Raw genomic sequence first — 24172 nt, forward strand, 5'->3', positions numbered from 1 at the left:
TCTGGCCATAAAAGAACCATATTTGGAACCAAGATAGTAGCTAAGGTTATCACTGAACCAACATAAAGTAGTGGGGGGTGGGTGGAATATGAAGAGATGTGAGAGCTGCAAATACCAAAGGGGACCCTAGTGCTATGTAAAGCTAGTTTGGAAAGAGCTAGTGAGTAAACAGAAATGAAGATTGTGTCCACCTGCTCAATTGTATCACTTTCCATTGGTGTGCAGGAGAGAGATGGCTTATCACCTGGCCTTCCAAGGGGCTCTCCTGACGCAAATATTGGGAGCTTCTCAGGAGTGGGAGGTGCTCTGGGGTGTGTTTTTGAGGTGTAGAAAATGCTATGTCAAGAAGCCTAGAGGAGAGTAGTTTGAGGCTCCTAGGAGGAACTCAACTGGGAGCCCCAGGGACCAGATAGTTCAGAGAGGTAGAAGCCAGCCATAATGAGGACAAGGTGACAGGCTCCATCCTCACCTCATTGGGGGTGGGGGTACTCAGGTCCTCCCATCAGCCTGGCGCCCTTGAACAGTAAATTTAAATAAAGGTAGTGTGCTGTTTCTGCAAATGCAGCTTACAGACAAGCCCTCTTTGAACCTGATTTTCTCCCCTCTACCCAGCCCTCCTATGGAGAAACCCCACAGCCCTGATGGGTTTTCCTGACACAGACTGTGCCTCTCACCCCAATCAGCCCCTCCTGTTAATTAAAGGGGTATAGGACAAGGGAAAACACAAATCCTTTGACCTTGTGAACTCCATTAAATGGTTGAGTTCCTGTCCTGAGGGCAAAAGGGAGCTCCTGAATCCTTTTTAAGCAGGGGAGCAACCTGAATTCATTTCCCCTTTCTTGTTTTCACCTACAAGGGACCCAGCAGAAGTGTGCGCCTTGCCTCTAAGGAGTCTATTGACCAGAAGGATTTTTTTCTTTAGGAATTCTTCAGCCAGAGAAGTTTCCAGCTTTTGAGACCAGTGGCAGCATAGGGAGATGACTCATTCCTTTTCTCCCCCTCTCTCCAGAGCTCCTTTGAGCCCTCACCTGGACCGATCCGCTCACAGTCGTTGACCACGTTTGCCATGATTGCCTCTCCTGGCAGCACTCACCTGCCCATGAGTTTCAACACCCCGGCCACCACCAAGGGCTGTTTGGATTCTTCAGCTGCTCGACACAAGATGGCTTTAAACCCCCGGAAACAAAAGAAAAAGAAGAACCCTCAAACCAGTGTAAGTCCTTCAAGAGGCCTAAGAACAAACTCCCATATAGTGAAAGAGGAGTTCCAACCTTCACAAACTGCTTCTTGGGGAGTGGTATGGTTTAGGGGATCCATGCCCTAAGTAAGGATGGTAAAGTCAAGGGCACTATCCCAAGTTTGACAACCCCTCACCCCGCCAGAGGTGAGCAAACTTGTATCTAGTGGGTAGGATGTACTACCCATGTGGTATTTACATAAAATGGACTGAAGAAAGCAGAAACAGTGGCTTAAACCCCAGGAATTGCTTATTGGCTTAGCGTCTGGGAATTCATTCAGCCCTCTTTGTAGAGGACATTCAACCATGGCCCAGATCAGGAAATTATTAATCAGGTAAGACCCATGAGTTACAAATTGCAGCCCCATTCAACTCATTTGGAGGCAAGGCTTCCAGCAACTCCAAGCATTCAGAATTCAGCTATTAATGCCCCTAGAAATCTCATTGTCACATAGATGTCCCAAAGTTGTGTCACATGATTTTCTAGCAGGCAAAAATACATTTAGGCAAGCCAATTATGTTAAAAACATGGCCACGAGACTCAGAGATCTGACAACAAGGAGAAGTGACAGTTGATAGCAGAGAAAGATGGCAGGAATGATCTGGGGCCATTTAGTAGAGGGATCAAGAACCATGCCCACCTCAGTAAATCTAAATCTCTCAGGGCCACACCATATCATAGTCCAGTGTAATCGATCATGTTCCTTATTTATCCAAGTCATCAAGAAAAGTTTATCTGTGTTTGATATCTGTTTAAGAAGATAGGGAAATAGTGCCTTTGGAAAAGATTTTTACTAAAAGGTAAAAGATATTGGTGTTGTAAATTTTAATTTGCTAAAAGATGTTGGTGTTTAAAAAGATGTGTCAGTTAGCTGGAAGATTCACTTTGGTCAAACACTCAATTCTTCAGTGACTCTGGGGTATAAGTAAAGGGTTGTAAATTGGAACTGGAAGACACTAAAAGATTTTGTAGTTATAAGCATTTTACAGGGGAGGACATTAAAGTACAAATAGTTGCCTAAGGTCACACACCCAGATGGTAGTAGAGCTAGGGCCAGAACCCAGTGTTGACCTCCAGCCCTGTACTCTTTTCACCCCACAGTGCATCAAGCTTAGACACCTCAATTTAACTTTAGAAATTAGGTGGCTTAGTTCATTAAGCATCTGACTCTTGATTTCAGCTCAAGTCAGATCTTGGGGTTGTGGGATTGAGCCCCGCGTCAGGCTCCCAGTTCAGCAGGAAGTCTGTTTGGGATTCTCTCCCTCTCCCTCAGTCCCTCCCCCAACTTGTATGCTCTCTCTCTAAAAATAAATAATTTTTTTTTAAAAAAAGAAAGAGAACAAAATATGAATTGAAGAACAGTCAGGGACAGCAGGTCTGGGGGGCCCTCTGGTGGCCCTGAGAGTATCTCCTTGGTTGGTTGTCAAGCAGAAGGTGACCAATTACTATGCACTAAACACTATACATGCATTATCACCTGGACGTCTCACCACAAACCTGGGAGATGGGGAATGTTGGCTCAGGGAAAGGATGTATGGGCCTCTGACTCTCTTCCTTCAGCATAGCCTAATTAAGAAAAGGCCTGGGCATCACTTTCTAAGAAGGTCAGGACATCTTCTTCCATGTGACTCTCCCTGACACATGGATGAATATGAAAGGGTCCAGGATCATGTTGGACACAGAGGCTGCTGCCACTTGCTCCTTGCTTTGGAGTTTCTTAGGTTCCCCCTCACCCCTAATTTATGGAGGTGGGCATAGAGATTTAGACATAGATGTGGGCATAGAGATTTAGAGAACAACCTGGCGAGGCTCACACAGTGAGTAAATACTGGAGCCGATATTCGAACCCAGGCCTATCTCAACCTCATTCATGCAAAAGTAAATTACTTTGAGCTGAGTATGTTTGCACAGGCACCCTGAGTAGTAGCGTAAAGAGTAGGACATTTGCTTTTAGATGCATGGCAGAAAGGCTCACATGAGGCAAACTCTGGTAGCCGTTCAGTGCAGTGCTACTCTGACATTTCCAAAGCTGCACTGTAATCATCTGCAAGCCTTGTTTATATGAAATCAATTTCAACTCTTTCAGCATAAGGGTTGAACCCTTCATTATTTTCCCTCTACTTTCCCAGCAAAACCCAGATTCTCTTTCTTCTTTTGAGCTGGAAAGGCTTAATTCATGCTTTCATTAAATTCCCTGAAAAGAAGCCAAATGGGATTTGAGTTTGGCTCCCAAATCTGCTGAAGCCAATTTGGGAATTCCAATGTTGCCAAGAATATGATTGCCATCAGGCCCAACAACCCCACTTTTGGATTGATGGCCTTGTAGTGTGGTTCAGCAGTTTCCGGGGTGTCACAGAGGGTTCTCTGCAGCATATCACTTAGAGACCAGAAACTTCCAATCTAGGTGAATCACTTCCAATAGGTAAAATGATCACATATAGTAGGTGAAATGATCACCAGGGAATTAATGCCATTGGAAATAATTTCTATGGTTATTGTTATGCTCCCAGCAGAGCTATTTGGATATCAAGAACTTTTTTCCTAATGTTATTTTCTTTGGCAACCATGGAGGGGTGAGTGGGAAGCACTTCAGTCTGAAGCTCTTTCTTTCCCTCTTTCAGGCAAAACCAAAGCAAGAGGAGTCAATGCTTCTACTGGTTTCTGAAGAAGAGAAGAGTACAACCAAACCAAAAGAAGCTGACCGAAAGAAGCCGAAAAAAGACAATCCAGGTTGGCACAGCCGCACACTCATTCAGAAATGTGTATTATGAATTTAATTGCACAGTGCTTTTTGACAGGAGCTATATAAGATTTACCCAGGCTGCTGTCTGCCCCTGGTCCTCAGAGAGCTTTCAACTTAAGATGCATATCAAAGTGGTCCAGGTTTCTCCATCTATACTGCCTGACTAATACCATTACCACTTGCATGGGATTAAGGTAAAAGATTCTACCTGGATCTCTATCCTATCTAAGTGAATTTCCAACCAGAGAGGTATTTTGCGCTTGCTTGTTTATCAGCTTGTTTAATCCATGAAAACTAACAAAACCACAAAACACAGAAGAAATGAACACACACACACAGAAGAAAATGAAATGAAAATCAAATTTTCTTTCTTTTAAATATTTTTCTCTTACTTATTTTTAATAGTTGTCCCTTTTACACACAGAGGCTAGGACCAATTCTGTGTTTGTGGGGGCAGTTACTTTGGTTTTCCATATAATCACTGGATAATGGGGAATTGACTTGCAATGTGTCTCACAGGTAAAGGTGGATCCAACTACTGATTTGCTGTTGATGAGCTGACCTTGCAATCAGTTCATAAAACTGAGATTTCAGTTTGATTTAAAAATTTCCAGGTGGCCCAGCGGTTTAGCGTCTGCCTTCGGCCCAGGGCGTGATCCTGGAGATTTGGGATGGAGTCCCACATCAGGCTCCCTGCATGGAGCCTGCTCACACACCTGCCTGTGTCTCTGCCTCTCTCTCTCTCTCTCTCTCTCTCTGTGTGTCTGTCATGAATAAATAAATAAAAAATTAAAAAAAGATCTTCAAAAATAATTTCCAACTGCAGAGGCTAATAGTGACCAGGTCACTCACTTTCTTCGGAATGGCTGCTTCTCTGTAAGGAGGAATTCAGTAGTGAATAGGTACCCGCTGGGCCAGGGCAGAATGTTCAAATTTTAGGAAGTGAAAGGCATGTATATTTTTCCTTTCCTTATTTTTCTTAGGTACAGGTGTCTCAGGCCTGGAACAGAGCAAGAAAACTGAAACTTACGATAAGAAGACAGTAGATCAGGCCGCAAGTGCAGATGCTGCTGGGAGTCAGAGCTACCCATTGTCAGCGGCACATGGAAGACGAGGTGCAAAGAAAGTTTCGAGTGCTTCAGGAACTAGTGAGTGTGTGCCCAGAGGAAGAAGCTTCAAACAATCCAGTCGAGGGCTCCGCAGTGATAGGGCGGGATCCCCACCTGCCAATCAGAGTGCCAGAGATCATCTTCTCTGGAACCTGTCTTTGGAGCAGCAAGTTCTGGAGCAGCCCACGACTCCACAGGCAGAAAGTCCTACTCCTCAGGAGCTTCTTTCAGGTAAAGATGCCACCAGAAAGAGAGGTGCCGGTGTCGATTTGAAAGTCAGAAAAGTCTTGGCCTCACCAGCCACCCCGGAAGACTCGGCAGAGTCCACGGTCAGCGATCCATCGCCATGCCCTGAAGCCGAGAAGCCAGCAGCCAGAGCTTCTCTGTCCACAACCCAAGAAGATGTCATCTTCTCAGTTGCAATGGAGGCTCAAGTGTTTATGGATCCTTCTCATATCCAGTCAGAAAGGGAGGAAGCTTTCAGCTTTGATTTGCAAGCCATCAAATTTAAAATGGAGTCAGTTCAAGATGTTCCAGCGGTCTGCAGAGAAAAGTCTCCCGGAAGCATTCTGCGGGCCGTTACAGCCAGCATCTCGGGTCCCACGAGCACTCAGGCCGAGGGGGCCGTGTCTGCAGAGAGGCTGCCTCCCAGAAGCCTCTCCTGGGTCTTGGCGGACCTCGAGGCTGAGGAGCGGTCCTCGGCTTCAGAGAGCTCCTCAGAGGAGGCCAGCGGGTCTGAGCTGCAGCTGCTTCGCGGCCGTTCGTTCCAGGCTTTGGCGAAGCCCAGAGATGATGACCAGAAATTCTTCACAGAGTCGGAAAGTTCGGCTGTGGAACTGAGCAGGCCGGAGCAGCCGCTGGCTCCGCGGTATTCTTCCCTGATCCTGACAATGCCCAAAGTTCAGGAAGCATCCTCGGATTCGGCCAGTCCCTCAGAGGGCGAGCGCGACTCGGGGCGGCACCTGGCCCTCAGGCACCCCTTGCAGTCCTTGGGGATGCCCGAAGATTACCTACAAGTCTTCTCAGTCTCCAAAAGCTCCGGGGACCCGAGGGCTTCAGAGGGGGAGCTGACTCCCAGATGCGCGTCCCGGGCCTTGGGGGAGGCGGAAGGCTGGGCCTCCTCCGCCGAATCCAACAGCTACGGCGCGAAGTACAGCAGCGCTGACGACTGGAGCACCTCGGAGGAAGATGTGCGCCCCAGGCCCCCTGCCCAGGCCCCCGGGAAGCCCACAGACGTACTGGAGATCCCCTCGGGTTCAAAGAGCGCCCCCGAGGACTGGGGCGTTTCCGTGGAGGGGCTCGCTCAGTCCTTTTCGAGGCCCAAGCTTCAGCAGCAAGTGTCGTCGGAGAGGAGCAGCCTGGTGGAGCCGGCGCCGGCCGGGAAGGTTGTCCCGTCCTGGCTGCACCCCCAGGCCGAGCATCAGGCCCCCGGGGGCCGCGAGAACCCGGCTGAGGACTGCAGCATTTCTCTGGAGCCGCTGTCCCCCAGAGTCTCCTCTAGGCCCACCGGGCAGCCCAGGATCGAGCAACCAGTCGCCAAAGGTCCAGAAATGGCGACTGCCGTAGGGGGCAGGGCCGCGGAGCTGCTGCCCCCGAAACAGCCTTCTCAGCCCTCGCTGAAACCCGAGCAAGCCGTCCCCGAGAGGCCCGAGCGCCCAGTCGTGGAGGGGAGCGTCTCCGTGGAGGTGGTGCCTCCCAGAGGTCCGTTCCGGGCCTTGGCGAGACCAGCCGTCGAGGAACAAGTGTTCTTGAGCGTGCAGAGCGCCCCGGTCGAAGAGAACGTCGTGGTGGAGCCGCTGCCGCTGCCCAGACATGCTTCCCAGCGCCCGGCGCCGCTTCTGGTCCAGGGGCAGGTCCCCGCGAGCGCGGGAAGCGCCGTGCCCTTTGCTGAGCCCCAGCCTCTGCAAGTGCTTGTGCAGCCCTTGGTGCACCCCAAGGTGGAACCGGACGTGTTCTCCGGCCTGGAGGGTGCCGCCACCGAGAAGGTCATTGCAATGGAGCCACCGCTCCCCGAACATTCTGCTCCTCCGTCCTTGCCGAATCCTGAAGCCCAGCAAGAGTCAGACAACGCCGCCGAGGAGGGCGCGTCTGTGGAGCTGCCGTCCGGGTTCCCGGCCCAGCCCTCGGTGAGGCCAAAACTCCAGCCACAGCTCCCTCCTCTGGACATGGCGGGCGCTTCTGCCGCGTGCAACCAACCCGCGGGGCCGGCGTCTCCCAGGAGCGTCTTGCAGTCCTGGCAGAGCTCCCCATTCGAGCAGCAGAGCTCTGCGAGTCTGGAGAGCGCCGCTCTGGAGTGGGGCATTTCTCTGGAGCCACTGCCTCCCAGGAGGCCTTCTCAGACCCGGAAGAGGCGGGCGGCGGCCCGAGCCGCCTCCCGGGAATCCAGGAGCCTTGCGGCCCGAGAACGGAGCTCTCCGGTGGAGCCAAAGCCTCCCAGAGGCGCTTCCCTGACCCCAGGGAGCGCAAAAGTCAAGCAGCCGTCCTGGGCAGTTCCAGAGGGCTCCACGGCCCAGAAGGGCGGTTCTATGGAGCAGCTCCCTCCAAGAATGTCTTCTCAGTCCCTGACCAAATCAGTGAGCAAGCAGCAGGTGTCCTGGGCAATTCCAGAGGGTTCCGTGGCCCAGAAGGGCGGTTCTATGGAGCAGCTCCCTTCCAGAATGTCTTCTCAGACCCTGACCAAATCAGTGAGCAAGCAGCAGGTGTCCTGGGCAGTTCCAGAGAGCTCTGTGGCCCAGAAGGGCAGTTCTATGGAGCAGCTCCCTCCAAGAATGTCTTCTCAGACCCTGACCAAATCAGTGAGCAAGCAGCAGGTGTCCTGGGCAATTCCAGAGGGTTCTATGGAGCAGCTCCCTCCAAGAATGTCTTCTCAGACCCTGACCAAATCAGTGAGCAAGCAGCAGGTGTCCTGGGCAATTCCAGAGGGTTCTATGGAGCAGCTCTCTTCCAGAATGTCTTCTCAGACCCTGACCAAATCAGTGAGCAAGCAGCAGGTGTCCTGGGCAATTCCAGAGAGCTTTGTGGCCCAGAAGGGCGGTTCTATGGAGCAGCTCCCTCCAAGAATGTCTTCTCAGTCCCTGACCAAATCAGTGAGCAAGCAGCAACCATCCTGGGCAGTTCCAGAGGGTTCCGTGGCCCAGAAGGGCAGTTCTATGGAGCAGCTCCCTCCAAGAATGTCTTCTCAGTCTCTGACCAAATCAGTGTGCAAGCAGCAGCCGTCCTGGGCAGCTCCAGAAGGCTCCATGGCCCAGAGGAGTGGTTCTACTGAGCAGCCCCCTCCCAGAGTGTCTTCTCAGCCTGAGACCAAACCAGTGGGCAAGCAACCAGCCTCGGCAGCTCCAGAGGGCTCTGTGGCCCAGAGGAGCAGTTCTACTGAGCAGCCCCCTCCCAGAATGTCTTCTCAGCCCCTGACCAAACCGCTGGGCAAGCAGCTGGCTCCTGCAGCTCTGAAAAGTGCTGCCATTGAGGGGGTTGCTTCTACAGAGAGAGGGCCTTCCAGGCAGCCTTCCCAGCCTCCCACCAGATACAAAGTCCAGCAAATGTCATCAACTTTTGAGAATGCTGTCCAGGTAGCCATTTCAGGGAAGTCAGTGCCTTCCAAACAAGCTCCCCAGCCCTTGGGGAGGTCTAAGGTTCAGGAGCTGTCCTCACGTCTAGAGATCACTGCTGCTGAAGGAGGCAAGTCTAAGAAAGCTTCAGTGTCCAGGCAGCCTTCCCAGTCATTTGTGAAGTTTATGGCAGAACAGGTCTTTTCAGAGAGACCCACTGCTGAGGGGAGAAGCCCTAGGAATCCTCCACCTGCAAATCAACCTTCCAAACCTCTGCTGAGGTCAAAAGTCCAGTACCAAGCTTTCTCAGAGCTGGAGAATGCCAGTACCAAGGGAGGCACTTCTTCGAAGCTACTGCCTATGCCACCACACCCTATACAGCCCTCTGGGAAGCCTGAAGGCCCAAAAGAAGTTCTCTCACATCCAGAGAGTGCCCCCCTGAAGTGGGGCCGTTCCAAGGATCAGCTGCCCCCCGGACACCTTTCCCAGGCACTGGGAAAGCTGGAGTACCAGCAAGGGATCTCCTTTTCTGTCTCTCAGAGCTCTCATGAAGAACGGAAGAGTTCTCAAGGGCAGCTGCCTTTCAGAGGCCCTCCCCAAGCCAAAGAGGGGGCCAAATTACAGCCACAGCTTTTCTCAACAGGCCCAGTGAGTGTACCTGTAAAGCGGAGCAGGTCTGAGGAGCCTCAGCCTCCCAGACACCCTCGTCAGGCTTTTGCAGGCCCTGAATATCAGCCACAGGGTCGTTCAGGTCCAGTGTGGGCCGCCTCCACTGAGGGAACCATCTCTGAGGGCGGTTCTGACAGCTGGTCACAACCAAAAGGCCCAGCTTCTCCAAACAAAGCCAAGAAACATAAACAAGTCTCTGAAGACCCCATCAAGAATATCCTGACCTTTGCTACCAAACCAGTGAAGTTCACTACTGCTCCTGCCAAGCAGGTGCCCACTTTGGGGGGCACTGTCTCTAAGGAGGAGGGTCTTGAGGGCAGCAATCAAAATAACAGCCATCCAAATGTGTCCACCACTAGGGCTAGTGTGGAAAACCTTTTTGGAGTTCGCCTGAGAAAGGTCCCTTCCTTGAAGAAGTACAAGAGGGAGAAACAAGATGATCTTACCAAGCTTTCTTCATTCTTCTTGGGCCCAGTTTCATCTTCGGCAGGTAAAGAACAGCGAATCAGAAGTGCTTCCCAGGGGCTCCTGGGCACCACACAGTACCTCACCTACCCATTTGAAGTTGCAGAAAAGCAACAGAGCAGGCCCAAATCTGAATGCTTCATCAAGAAGCAACCTGCTTACAAGGTCCCAGGTGAGACTTTCTCTTGCCAGAGGGCACATAGGTACCAAGTGGAGGAAAGAGCTAGAAATCAAAGTCTTGAATGCATGGGTGGGAGTAGAGTCTCTTCTAGACTTGCCTGCTAGTTGTTGCTTTGATAGGGCTGGATTGTGGATATTATGAACAGGATGGTGCCCCATTCTCAATTAATGGATTTGGAGATGGTTAAATTTTGAGTCTTCCCTCTCCCAAGGAGATCCACCATGGACATCCATCCACATTCTGTGATGGACACATTACTATCTCCCTATTCCTTCTCCCCCAACCCTCTGTGCACCTTGCATTTAGATGGAATTTTATACTTTTCTCAAAACACCTTTACACATAGTATGCTGCCCCCACACCAGCATGTGGTTTTTAAAAGCCAACTCATTAGTAGAGCACTATGTTCAGCCTCTCAGCTTGAAATCTTACTTTACTATAAATGTTTATACTTCCATAGCTTCTTCACGCACCTAAAATGTCTATGAATCCAGAGTGAGGTGATCTTTTGGGGACTAATCTCCCTCAAAGCCTTTGTGCCTTCACGCTGACCATCACCTGGCCTTCATGCCTACAGCCACGCCCCTGTAGCCCCACACTCACATGAGAGACCATGAAATACCAAATACTATAGGATGTTCCTTGGAGTTAGAGGAATGACATCAACAGCCTGAGCTTCTGGCCTCCTGAGAGTTTCCCCAGCCTACCTGGAAACCATGGTCCTACCCTGATTTGGGGATAGGAAGAGGGATGGACAAGGGAGGGAATGGGACCAGTAAGAGGACAGTATGCAAACTTTGAGGTACAGCCTCTTATCTACACAAGTAGCTCCTGCCTAGCCAGGTTATGAGGATGGCATAAAAGAAGGGGGCCCTTTTCTATATGATCTCTATTTCTTTTCATCTGGCAATTAACAAGGACCCCATCTGGTACATGATTGCGGGTTAGGCCCCCACCTGGCTCAAGACCCTGTCTGCCCCACTTCAGTACTAACTCCTGTCTTTCCTTTCTCAGGAAAGGCTCCTGGTCGACAGGCAGATTATGGCACCTTCAAGCCAGCTTGGATAACCATGGTAAAGCAGAGGCAGAAGAGTTCCCAGGTCTATGTTCCTAAGAAAGAGGCAAAAACCAAGAACAAAGCTGGAGCCAGGGCTGAGGCCAAAGAGCCTAGAGGGGTAGAACCTCCCTACAAATCACTCCAAAAGGTTACTAGAGTTGGTTGACTAAGCTTGTACCTGGAATTTTGTCAAGTGTGCAGTGTACACTTTGGGTACATTAATCAAGGCGGTGGAGCGGGGGGTGCACTTCGGGGGAAGAGTCTTGCCTGGTACACATACAATAATGTGCCCTACTTTTGCTCTGAAAGAGTTTGTGAAATGTAATGAGTATGAGAAGGTTCTGTAAATAAAATCCTGTCCTAAATATTCTAGAGCAGGATTCCATGAAATTGATTGAACAGTGAGGAATAAGTTACGGGGGAAAAAACCCCCAAGGTTACCACTGAGGTGAGAGTTGAGTAACTATCCTTACAGGCATTTTATGCCTGTGAATATATGTATGCATTCAAGACAGTATAAATGGAATCAAAATATATGTACTATTTTTCATTTGACATTTCATTTCTGGGCACCTTTCTATATCATACATAATGATTGACCTTATAAAGGTAATGTTTGATATTTGGGGCTTTACATATTGGTTTGGTTTGGTGTGGCACCTCCCTGCAGGTTAGAAGCAAAGTTACGTGATGATCTAGACTAATGTTCCCACATGTGTACCAAAGATGACGGGATGATGTTTTGCTTTCATTGTCCCATTTGTGATGTCTTTGGAGGTACTGGGATGAGAACCCTTCTTGTCAAAATGACAGAACACTGACCTAAGAAAACATCACATGTACATATGAAGAGATATGCACTAGTGTATATAAACTCATTAATTTAGACCAGTTGTGGAGAGGTTCATTTGAAAAGCTTAAAAACTGTACAATTCTGAAGAGACTTGTAGCTACATCCCTTTCTAGTGCAAGGAGTACATGTTGGCTCGTTGTTAAGTGTTGGCAACATGCTAGGGAAAGGATTGTTCTCAAGTTAAATAATTGTTAGCCCATTTATGCTATTTGTGTGATTAGACAACCTTTCCTTCCAGATCTCAAACGTGGTAAACTTGGACCTAGCTAAGGTTTTGTGAACCTAAATTCTAAGCCAAGGTCCTCACAGTGCTATTTCCTTCCTTGTCTTTCTCTTTCTTTCCTTTTGACTAATGTTGAACTCATAATAGCCAGGGAACAGCACTTGCACTCTGTGGTATTCTGAATAAGTAATTCGCTCTTTTCCACCTTGGGACTTAACAAACTTTTTGTTTTCATTTTTGTATTAAAGGGAGCTGGCCTTGCAAATGAAAACCAACCCAGAAAGATTTTTACTTCTGTTGTCAATAAACAGGAGAAGATGGCACAGAAGAAGCTGTCCATCAAGTCCATCAAAGCAGGTAAAAACACCTCCCCCGCCACCCCCCCCCCAAAGAAGGAGCCCTAGCAGCATATTGGGCAACTTTAGCAATTTCAATCTCAGACAACATGTCTTTCCCTACCCCTCCCACACCTCAAATCGGCCTCATGATTCCCATGGCTCTTCCATTAGGTACAGATATTAGCTTGTTTCAGGAAAATCTAATTGTTAGGACTACTCTGAGTCCGGTATGTAACTTTCAGAGGGTCTCCTAGTCTTCTGCTGCATGGAGGAAGCTGATATAGGCACAGAGCTGTGATCACTCGGTAGAATGGTCCTGTGGCTGAGATTCAAGAGGAAAGCACCAAGCTACTTTCCAGTTTACAGCAAAGCAGTACTTTCTTACCTGCTACAGCCCCAGTGACACTTTAAAGTAATCCACTGTAAAGGCCCAGTGGTGTCCAATTGTTTCCTTTAACTATTTAAAAGTCTTGTTTCTCCAAGTCCAGCAAACACTGGACTGGGATAGAATAGAACATGGTCTCAATAGTAGAGTTGTGTCCCAGAGGGATTTTCTTTTCCATTGGAGCAGGGGGAGGGGAGAATGGATATGTATTGAATCATCTTTGTCCTCTCCCTTAGTCCCCTTCATGAAGAAATTAGACTAGGAATTTAGGAAGCCATTGTCTGGCCATGAAATAGTAACACCTGACCTGCTGATAGTTATTAATAATCTCATGGGCACTGTACTCCTGTCAAGTGGTTCTTAACTGTGCTAGAATTGCCTGGTGAGCTTTTTAGTTAGCTCCATTGCTAACTAATTCCAGTAGTTCAGGAAATAGTGTGGGCATTGGCACTTTTATTCATTTATATATTTTTTAAAGATTTGTTCATTTATTTTAGAGATGGAGGGGAGGGGAAGAGGGAGAGAGGGAGAATCTTAAGGAGGCTCATGGAGTCTGATTCAGGGCTCGATCCCACAACCCTGAGATCAGGACCTGAGCTGAAATTAAGAGTCAGATGCTCAACCAAATGAGCCACCCAGGTGCACCTAGTCATTGGTATTTTTTTAAAAAGCTCTAGCTATATAACACCAGTCAGGCTTCTACCCAAATCTGTGTCTTCCAAAATTGCAATTCTAATTGACCAAATAAAAGTCTGGTTGCTTAAAAAAGAGAGAGAGAGAGAGAGAGCCCTAGGTGATTCTAATGTGTAGCCTGCACACTGGTTGAGTCTAAGCCACTGAGTCAGTCAGCCATAAAGCAGGATGAAGTAAGGAGTAGAACTGGGGGATGGGGCGGTTGTCTGCTTGGTCAGAGTAGGTGGTATGGTGTTCTTTAGCACAGACTTTTACTGGGTAGATCTACCAAGTCATTAGTCATTTCCTGTGACATGGATCAGCCAAACAAAAATAACATTACCTGATTTGAAATGTAAAAAACTGAATAGGTAACATATTGTCTGTTTCCTCTATGGTCTCAATTCAAAAATGTAAGATAATCTAATAATAACCACCCAAACTTTGGCCGTTCCAGCTCTAGGTATTTTCTCTCAGGCCTTCCCATGCCCAGGCCCTCATGGCCACAGCCATGTAGATTTTATCCCTTCGACACACCACCCATAGCAGTGCACATGCACTGACTTTTGGAAGCCAGAGGAAACCGGAAAGGAGGAAAAATTCTACTATATCCCATTAACATACCCGAGTGTCTCTGGAGCTTCTTACTTCTGTGGTTCTCATAGGATTTGAAGATCCGAAGATAGTTCAAGTGCCTGCAGTGGAAAAAGAAACCAGGCGATCTTCAACTCTCCCAGCTGTGCTCCAAGAGCCCGCACAGCCAGATGAGCCAGTTTGGTTCTCCCTGGCCAAGAAGAAAGCCAAAGCTTGGAGCCATATAGCAGAAATCATGCAATAAATAGCTCCTGGGCGGAGCTTCAGCATTTCAAATGATCGTTGCCAATAGCTTCATTAATGCCATGTAGTGATTTATTTACCATAACCACTTTTTATTAACCAAAAGACCCTTCAACTAAAGCTAACAATTATTTGAATGTAACAAATGCCATGAATGCCTAACTTTTAGTACAGTCACTGCCAACATTTGACAACCTAGCATCTCCTCTATAAAAACTGGAAAATGCACAGCTATAGAACTGGGAAATCTTTAACTTTGGACAATGAATGAATTTTAGAAGAGAGAAAGCAAAAACGTTTTGTGGGAGTAACTAAGAGGGGTTGGTCATTTCCCTTGATCAAATAAATTAATTTGAATGGAAATGGCCAAATGATTTGGCCCAAGGATTGGCTTTTAGGTTTTATGAGCCTGGTTAAATGCTTCAGTTCTTTGGTTGCTGCTTCAAGCTTCACAGAAGACCCTGAGAAGAGGTGGTGGAAGTAAAAATTCTGGGTCTTCAAGAAAAGTTTCACACAGCTAGTCCCCTGATTAGCCATTGCCTTTTGAGACACCACCTTGGTATCCCTGGAGCCCCCCAATGCCTCTTATAGAAAGCCCTCTCTGAGCATGCCCTGCACCACCAGCCTGGCAGCAGTAAGCACCTCCCTACGAGGCTGAACATTTCCCAGGGATTATAGGGCTCCCCTAGATGGCTAATTCATCAGTGCTTGATCTCTTGCCCCAATGCCACTGTGACTCTCTAGGTGCTGAGAAATGTACTGGAATGGCATATATATCTTGTTTTTTTTTTTTTTTTTTTAACAAGCTTTAACTTTTTTAGCAGCTTTAACAGGGAACCTCCACATGCCCAGTTTCTTGTCTGTTCCCTCAGCAGCCTCTGTTTCAAAAGATTTCAACCCAAAGCAAGACCACAACCCCAAAGCCATAGAACAATTAACTTTCTGCAAACTAGAAGCCTTAGGTGCTCAAATCAGCCTAGCTTCTCCCTGCCCTCATTCCTGGAGCTACACACCTCACACAAGTTACTAGGCTAGACAGGTCCCCACCCCACCTCCCCGGCTACCCCGTCCCCCATGAACCACTCTCGCAAGTCCTTTCCTTCTAATTCATCCTGCAAACACACCAAACACCAACGGAGGCTTCCTTTGGGTGCCCGGACATACCTAGCTCATTTCCTTAGGAGACCCAGAAGCGTCTTGCTCTACCTTTCACTGTGTCTGCTTCTGTCACTACAGGGCCACTTTGCTAAAACAGAAATGTAAGCCGAGACAACTAACTGTGCCTTTAAATTCTGAGTGGGGTGCTGCCTCCTGCAAACAGATTCACTGAGGCAGTGAGGTGCCAGAGCTAATTTGAACCCGTGGTGCTTGGTTTTGCTGGGGATGCTTTAACGTGACTTTGTACGATCATATGCTGGATTTTGCATTTTCTTTATAAAGCATCTATTTTTTTCCTGATACTGTATCTTTGCCGTTCTAATAATGCTGGGTTTTTGATTGATTGGATTTGATTTCCTTTGTACTTCCACAGTGAACAGTTGATTTAGGTAGATGCCCTTTACCCAGGTGATCCCCATAATTAGTTGTAACACCTCCCCTACCCCCTTCCCTCAGAGTAGACCCCCATTAGCTTTTTCTCACTTTGAGAGCTCTTCATTAATAATTTCTTTTCCACAGCTAACACAACTGTTTTTAAGTTATGAAGTTAAGTTTTTAACACCTAAATGCGCATTCTAACAAGTTTTCACCCTCCTTCAGCGTTCTTGATTTTTAGTATGTATCTGCAAAGCAAATAAAGTCAATAAAGCTTGTTCCATAGTCTGTCTTTGTCACTTTGTCATGTGGGGAGGGAAGTTGACTAAGATATTGATAACTCAGACCTGAGGGTTGTCAGAGAAGCAAGATGTTCCTATGAGACTGTGCAGAGGACAAATGTGCCCTGACCATGCTGATGGCCCCCCCAGGTGGATATTTGTAGAGGGAAGTGGTATTAAAGAGAGGTTTTGTGTATAAACACCTGGCGAGCAAAGAAAGGAACCAGTGGGGAGTAGAGGGAGCTGAATGGTTGATGGCTGTCCTCCAGCCTGGACTAGGGACTAGAAGCAAGATTGGCTGTTAGAACAAGTATTTTTGGGCAACTCAGGTGGCTCAGCAGTTTAGTGCCACCTTAAGCCCAGGGCCTGATCCTGGAGACCTGGGATGGAGTCCCACATCGGGCTCCCTGCATGGAGCCTGCTTCTCCCTCTGCCTCTCCCTCTCTGTGTCTCTCATGAATAAATAAATAAAAAATTTAAAAAGAACAAATATTTTCAGAAGCCAGGGGCCTCACTATGCCCAGGTAATAAAGTGTAACATGGAGTGAAGAGGGGCAAGGGCTAATAGACCAGATACTTAACCTGGACTGGCCGTAACATTTGTAAAACTTGGAGGGGTCAGAAAAAGAGTTCATTTGGGGATCCACATACCATATATGTATATTTTTGAAATGTCTAGATCAGCATGTTTTATTGAATGGTTTATCTCCTTCCACGACAAGTGTATGTTCATAATGACCTGAAAGGATTTAGAATTCTCAGACTCTTCTATGTCCTGCCCCGATGGTGTAGGAAGAGCTGCCCCCTCACCCCGTGTCCTAGACCAGCCCTGTTCCCTGTTTCAGGCACAAAACCCCCTCCCCCTTAGGCCTGGGAGCACACACCCCCCCCCCACAGTGCAGCCAGCCCTGCCGAGGACAGCACCAAGAGGAGCACGCAGGCCCTGGCCACAGGCTTGGGACTATTCTGGGGCGCCACGTACCAGGGGCACAGGCTAGCAGGGGCACACCCCTCCTTCTCGTGAGCTGGGATCCTAGTCCTGTAGGGAGGGGGTGGATGGAAGAGGACCAAAGCGGGGCCTCTGTAGCATGGAGCTCAGGACGCGGGTCCCTCTTGCTTGGGTCTGAAAACACTAGTATAGTACAACGAGCACAGCATCAACACACACCAACCAGAACCAGTTTGAAGGCCCTCAAATCGCACTGTACGGAAAACTCTCTGTTGACCTGGCCTTTCAGTTTAGGTGATGATAACCAGGCGTCCGTGCCTCTGTGTCACCACATGGGTGGAGCCTTAAGGAGCATATAATACATTGTAAAACATCAACACTAGTGATAAAGAAAAAAAAAAGGATCGTCAAAGTGTTTGGTTTACTTCACTTTAAGAGGCCTGAGTGTGGAGTATCTACTAACTGAAAAACTCAGTGCCTAAGGTTTAGGGGGAAAAAAGATCAAACCTTTTATAGTCCCAATCATTCAGAAGTTCACCATCCTGGGGGGTGAGGGAAGGGGGGAGGAGGGATCCACACACATGTATAAATAATGCACAAATCCTCAAACAGGCATGTTCATAGCGAGACTATTCACCACAGCCAGATGGCAGAGACAAAGTAAATGTCTACGAGCAGAAGGATAAACAAATTGTGGTGCATACACACACTAAGATATTATTCAGTCATAAAAAGGAATGAAGTACGGATACCTGTTACAACATGGATGCATCTCAAAAACATGATGCCAAGTGAAAGAAGCCAGACTCAAAAGTTCACATTTGTATGATTTCACTTCTATGAAATGTCCAGAATAGGGAAACTTTTTTTTAAGATTTTACTTACTTGACAGTGAGAGAGAGCATGAGAGAGCACAAACAGGGGGAGCAGCAGTGGGAGAGGGAGAAGCAGGCTCCCTGCTAAGCTGTGAGCCCGATGCAGGGCTCCATCCTAGGACCGATCCTAGGACCCCGGGATCATGACCTGAGCTGAAGGCAGAGGCTTAACCTACTGAGCCACCCAGATGCCCTTCGAATAGGGAAATTCATAGAGTTGGAAAACAAACTGCTGGTTTCCAGGGGCTGGAAGAGGGGGAAATGGGGAGTGGCTGCTTAATGGGTACAGAGTTTGGGGCTGATGAAAACGTCTTGGAATTAAAGAGGTGGTGGTTGCACAACATTGTGATGTCAGTGAATCGCTCACTCTTAAATGGTTGTTTTTTTTTAGAAGATTTTATTTATTTATTCATGAAAGACACAGAGAGAGAGGCAGAGACATGGCAGAGGGAGAAGCAGGCTCCATGTGGGGAGCCCAATGCGGGGACTCGATCCCAGTTTTGGGGATCACGACCTGAGCTGAAGCAGCCTCTCAACCACTGAGCCACCCAGGTGCCCTTAAATGGTTGGTTTTAAGTGAATTCCACATCAATTCAACAATAATGCTATTGTGAGTTAGCTTCTGAAATGTGCTAGCACAGAATATAAGAGAAGACAGTGCTGCCAGGGGTACCCCCCGGGGGGCCTTAACTAAATGCAGAAATGAGACCCTCTCTTCTCAAGCCCCTTCCCCTCTGGCCTTTCCTCTTCTCTGATCCACTGCTCAGGTACAACTGTACCTTCTTTCCCCCTTAGAGTCTAGAAATTAAGCCCATTCTCTCTCTTTCCTCTATTTTTTTTTCATTTTTTTATCAGGAAATATTTCAGATCTACACAGAATTAGAATACCCTATCAACATCTACGTACCCACCACCCAGCTTAAGAAATGTAACATTACAAATATACAAATATAGTTGAGCCACTGTGGAGTCTTCTCCAAGAGGATTCCCCTCCCTTTGCTTCCCCAAGAAGTAACCACCATCCTAAAGGAGTTATTTACCTTTCCCACGCATACTGTCACACATGCTACATGTGTAAGCATCTCTCCTATGCATGCTTTTTACTCCAGACATCTGTATCCACAATCAACACATGGTGATCATTGTGCATCCTTGTGGCACCAGCTTTTCCCCTTGTGCAGCTTTCTGCTGATCTGAGCCCCTTCTGTGTCTCAGCCCTTGGGCCTCTCCCCACCCCTACCCCAGCCCAGGCTTTGCCATCCTCTTCACTTTACCTGCGACCCCCAAGCTAGTAAATCAAGGCTGGTTCTACCGTTGGTGAGTCTTGGCTTCTTTCCCTGTGGCTCTTAACCAGTGCTTCTGAGACCCTTAGCTGCATCTGAATCCCCTGAAGGGCTGGTTAAAACACAGTGCTGGGCCTCCCCTCTGAGTTTCTGATTCAGTAGGTCTTGGGTAGAGCCTAAGAATTCCTGGGTGCTGCTGCTGCTGCTGCTGCTGCTGTGGGAACTGAACTTCCAGAACCACTGCTCTAATCAGCATCTGGGCCCAGGTGCAGCCGCCCCATCTGGCCTCTGGGCTGGCTCAGCCATCCATGAGGTTTCCTTCAAAACCCTGCTCTAGAGCAGTGCTAACAGACATATAATGCAAGTCACATGTGTAATTTAAAATTTTCTAATGGCCACATTCAAAAGTAAGAGGAAACAGGCAAAATGAATTTGTTTTTTTAAGATTTTATTTATTTATTTATTTATTTATTTATTTATTTATTTATTTATGAGAGACAGAGAGGCAGAGACACAGGCAGAAGGAGAAGCAGGCTCCATGCAGAGCCTGACGTGGGACTCGATCCAGGGTCTCCAGGATCACACCCTGGGCTGCAGGCGGCGCTAAACCGCTGCAGCACCGGGCTGCCCTATACTATTGTTTTAACATGTAATCAGTATAAAATCATCAGTGACTTAAATGTAATGTTTTATACTTAACAGCACACTTCAAATTAGACTAGCCATATTTCAGTAGCCACGTATGGCTAATCACTAACGTAGTAGACAGTGTAGCTCTAAAGGCTTGACCTACATCTCTCTCCTTACAAAAATTGTTTTACACTTAACATTTTAACTTATTTTGGACTGTAATAAAACCATTTAAAGTAGGCGCACCGCATGGTGGAGGGCGATACGTGTCAGTGAAGGTGAAGTGGATCAAAACACAGAGGAAAAAGATTTGAGTCAGGATAATCTATCTAAATAAAATCTGCTTATGTTCCATCTTATTAATTTAAAACAAATTTATTTTTAACCAGAACAAATGCTGTCAAATATACCAGTCACAAGTAAGAGAGGAGTCTTTTTGGTGATGCAGTTTGGAATGCCGAATTGGTGTTAATAAAATTCCCACGGGCTTCTAAAAAAAAGAAAAGAAAATCTTAAAAATAATGAACAGCAGTTTCTTGCTTCTTCATTTTCTTTCTATTTCTTCCAACTGCAGGGTGAAATGAGAGAAAATTAGCAGTTCCACAGCATTAACCAGCACCAGTGACTTTCTAAACCTATGAAAATAGCTCTATGTACATGCTGCATTTGTGTGCTGTATCTCAAGTTGAGTACCACACATTTAACTCTTGTAACCTGTACCCTTGTGTATAGGGTGCTCGTGCAACCCATGGCTTCAATTTTGTGAGCCTACCAACCTTGTCTCCCTCTTGCCTAGCACCGTAAATGCTTCCCTCCACCCTTGAGAGGCCATTCGGAGATTTAAGGAAATCTCTTCACCTTAAAAGCCTATGCTCATTCCACAAATGCTACTCCCTTATTCTCCCAGACCCTCGGTTTCCATATCTACCATATGAAAAAGAAGCTGTGATAATGAAATACACAGCTGTGGAAATGCAAAAAAAAAAAAAAAAAAAAGTTAATCATTTAAATATATTCAAAGACAAGATACACCTCAAGACTTCATTACCAATTCAGTGATAAGTAATCACCATACTATGACTAACTTGCTTTAGACTTTCACATAAAATACAAAAATCTACACCTGAATATTAGGTATTAATCATTAAATGTGGTCCTACTTGAAATTCTCGACTTTTTGCTATTTGTATGTAATCACATTGGCAAAGGCATCGTCTCCTAGTTAGCACAAGGCAGTACATTTCCATGGCCAAGTAAGGAAGGTCCAATTAGTGCACAGCCCAGCCACTTGCGCGGCTGCTTCCGGTAACTGTTCTCTAAACAAATATTGGTCTCGGCTACTGATACATCTACCGGTCGTTAGTAGTCTCACAGGTAGAGGACAAAAGACCTCACAAGAACGAATGAGCAGCCACGGAAATATATTTCAGAATATACTGTGATTTCTGTTACTAGATACATTAGTATTCTATTAATGTTCTGAGCAGCTAAAACTGAATTTTTAAACTGATCTTAAGCAAACTTCTTAATTTACTAGGAGAACTGAAAAAGAAGAAGACCGTCAGTAACAGGTAAATGCCGGGAATGGTCGGGTGATGTGCAAAGCTATACCCATACCTGGATTTTCTGGCCCTGTTCTCTGTTGGGCCGGATCCCTTCTAGTTAGGTCCGTCTTGTTTATTGTCAAATTTCTCTTTTTCTTTCCCCCTCTCAGAGCCTTGGGCCTCTTTGTCAGAGTTTTCATACTGGTATGGAGTTGTCCCTTTGGTGAAGAATAATACAGACTTTGGAGCAGACATTCACAGGAAAAACCAACCCGATGCATAGCGAATAGTGACATCCCGTACTCTACCCGCAGGAGAAGCAGGAGGATAGCAGTAACTCTGAAAATAACAGCTGGGAAGCTTCCTACTCATTGATGCAGCCTCTCCAAGGCCCTCACTGTTGCGCCGCTGTATCACTTACTTTCGCAGTGACACTCTTTCCAGTCCACCTGCCACCCTGTGCTGCTGACTATTTTTGGCCCCTTCGGAGAAGGGATTGGAATCATCAGGGTCTGCCCCATTCTCTAAGTTTTTGTCAGAAATGTTTTGCCCCCACGACACATTCTATGGTGAAGCTCATTAGTTCCTCAACCACGTATCAGTTCACCACGATGGGGACAAACTTAGACTTGACATTTTTAAAAGCCACGCACAAAAACGAGGTGTGCCATTGGCAGGCTCTTTCCCTCGAGGCCCGGCCCCTCCCCGGCCTGGCCCTCCCTCCGCCTGGCCCGCCCCTCCCGCAGCCCCGCCCTCCGCTTGGCCCCGCCCCCTCCTGGCCCGCCCCTCCCTCTCCTGGGCCTCTCCCTCCATCTGGCCCCGCCCCCATCTGGCCCCGCCCTCCGCCCGGCCCCGGCCCCGCCCGGCCCCGCCCCCTTCTGGCCGGCCCCTCCCTCTCCCTGGCCCCGCCCTTCATATGCCCCGCCCTTTATATGGCCCCGCCCCCTCACCCCAGCCCCACCCTCCGCCTGGCCCCGCCCCCTCTCCCCTCCCCTCTGAGCCAACGTTGACCTGAGTGCTCGCGCGCTGCCCCCGCGGCCCTCGGGTCTCTTGGCCGAGGCTGCCAGAGGGCCGCAAGTTTCGTTCTCCAAACCTTAGGTCGCTAGGGAAGGGGGCTCCTGTTCGGGCCCTGGGCTTGGGTTAGGGGGGGGCTCTGGGCTTGGGTTGGGGGGGCCCCGACCGACCCTCCGCCCGCAGGGCCGCCCGCAGCCCGGGAGGAAGCGCGCGGGTCCCCCCTCACCATCGGCGGCCGCCGGCCCCATCTCGGGCTCCTCGTCCGGCTCCTCCGCCGTCTCCCAGTCGGCCTCCTCCTCGGACGAGGCCTCGGACTCGTGGACGTCGGCGGCCGCTGCAGGTGTAGGCAGCGCAGCCAGGGGCACGGGGTGCTGGCCCAGGCTGTCGCGTAGCTGAGGCTGGGGTGGGACCACCATGCCGCCGCCGCGGGGCCGCACGAGGATATGGTTGTTGCAGTTGATGCGGTGCAGCAGCGAGTGCACCAAGTCCAGGAACATGAAACGGAAACTGACCATGGGGAACTGATGGGCGTCCACCAGGATGTCCAGGTCGTCCTCCGGCGCCTCCTCCCCGTCCTCGTCCGCCGGCCCGAAGTCCGAGTCGTCCTCGGCCTCCTCGGCGTGGGCGCCGCCGCCCTCGGGGTCGATGGCCAGATGGAGACCCACGACCTCCATGCCGACGCCTCCCGCCGACCCGGCGACTCCGGCCGCCTGCGCCTGCTGGGGCCCGGACTCGAGGACCACCCCGTTGCCGCCGCCGCCACCGCCAGCGGCCACTGGGGCCCACGCCCCCACGGCGCCCACGGGGCTATCCTGGCCTCCTGGGGCCTGGCCCGGGTCTCCGGAGGCGGACATGGCACCGGGCAGCGCCTCGCTGGGGCGTCGGCCGGGCGGAGGCGACGCCGAAGGCGAAGACGGTGGCCGTCGGCTGGGCCGCCGCAGACCGGAGGCCCTGGGCAGCGCGGCCCGAAGCGGGGCGGGCCGGGCGGCCGAGGAGCCGCCCACCGAGGGGACGACAGTCTGTGGCAGAGCCCGGGGAGGTCCGCGACGGGAAAGGAAGGGAGCGGAGGTCAGGAGCGGCCCGCCCAGGCCTCCCCTCGGGGGACAGCGGACGGCGCGGCCGGGATTCTGCGAGGCTGCGGCGGGGGGCGGGGCCTGGCGCGTCAACAATGGGCGCGCGCTCATTCGTCGACAAGCAGGGACTGACGTGCTCAGCCGCCAATGAAGGGCCTAGGCCCTTGGCCTCCGGGCTGCTCCTGGTCACCATCTTGTGCTTCGAGGCCTTAGGCCCTCCACGGCTTTTAGGGCCACGCAACTGCAGACCTTTTATTTTTACAAGTCTCTGAAAAAGCATAATCATCCAATATATTGCCGGCTAAGTTGGAGAAACTCCTATAAAGGGCAAATAGTTAACATTTGGGTTTGGGGAAGCTCAGAGTTAAAATCAAGACCATTACGTAGGTACTTCTATAAAAAGAGAGAAAACAAATTAACACAAATATTTGATTGTTGAAACTAAAAATATAATAACAATTACATACACTTTTTAATAGTAGAGGCCTACTAATGAGAAGAATGGAATTCTTTTGAGAGAAAAATATTTTGTTTAGTTAGGGTTCACGGTTTGTGCTGTCATCAAAATTGATTGCGTATGTTCATCTGTTGATCTCTAATGAGATCTCTGTTCATCTTTGCAAACGTCTTTTCACAGAGATATTGGCAAATATCGATATCAATCCGTTAGGTTGG

General features: G+C 48.9%; 2 protein-coding genes across 9 annotated transcripts in view; one reads left to right on the forward strand and one right to left on the reverse strand.

Annotated features, from left to right (window-relative positions):
• KIAA1210 (KIAA1210 ortholog) overlaps window positions 1-16126 on the forward strand; it is a 58913-nt gene extending 42787 nt beyond the window's left edge. For 4 of the 7 annotated variants that reach the window (XM_072818218.1, XM_072818221.1, XM_072818225.1 and 1 more), the window contains 6 exons: window positions 1010-1213; window positions 3860-3968; window positions 4965-9941; window positions 10965-11155; window positions 12332-12440; window positions 14144-16126. In XM_072818218.1, the coding sequence (XP_072674319.1) occupies window positions 1010-1213; window positions 3860-3968; window positions 4965-9941; window positions 10965-11155; window positions 12332-12440; window positions 14144-14316 (5763 nt within the window). In that variant the 3' untranslated portion in view covers window positions 14317-16126. The remainder of the gene's footprint in view (window positions 1-1009; window positions 1214-3859; window positions 3969-4964; window positions 9942-10964; window positions 11156-12331; window positions 12441-14143) is intronic. The other 3 variants (XM_072818224.1, XM_072818220.1, XM_072818222.1) reach the window with 3 other exon arrangements.
• Window positions 16127-20222: 4096 nt separating this feature from the next.
• Window positions 20223-23623, reverse strand: CT47C1 (cancer/testis antigen family 47 member C1). Of its 2 annotated transcripts, none has more exons than XM_072815841.1 (3): window positions 22651-23623; window positions 21484-21628; window positions 20223-20356 (listed from the first exon to the last, which is right to left on the reverse strand). In XM_072815841.1, exons 1-2 carry the CDS (start codon window positions 23606-23608, stop codon window positions 21525-21527), a joined length of 1062 nt encoding a protein of 353 aa, XP_072671942.1. In that variant the 5' UTR covers window positions 23609-23623; the 3' UTR covers window positions 20223-20356; window positions 21484-21524. The 2 variants fall into 2 exon arrangements, with proteins under 2 accessions (XP_072671942.1, XP_072671943.1); XM_072815842.1 differs by having other exon boundaries at window positions 20223-20434.
• Between the last annotated feature and the right edge of the window lie 549 nt (window positions 23624-24172).

This window comes from Canis lupus, chromosome X (genome assembly GCF_048164855.1).
Source record: "Canis lupus baileyi chromosome X, mCanLup2.hap1, whole genome shotgun sequence".
Taxonomy (NCBI): domain Eukaryota; kingdom Metazoa; phylum Chordata; class Mammalia; order Carnivora; family Canidae; genus Canis; species Canis lupus.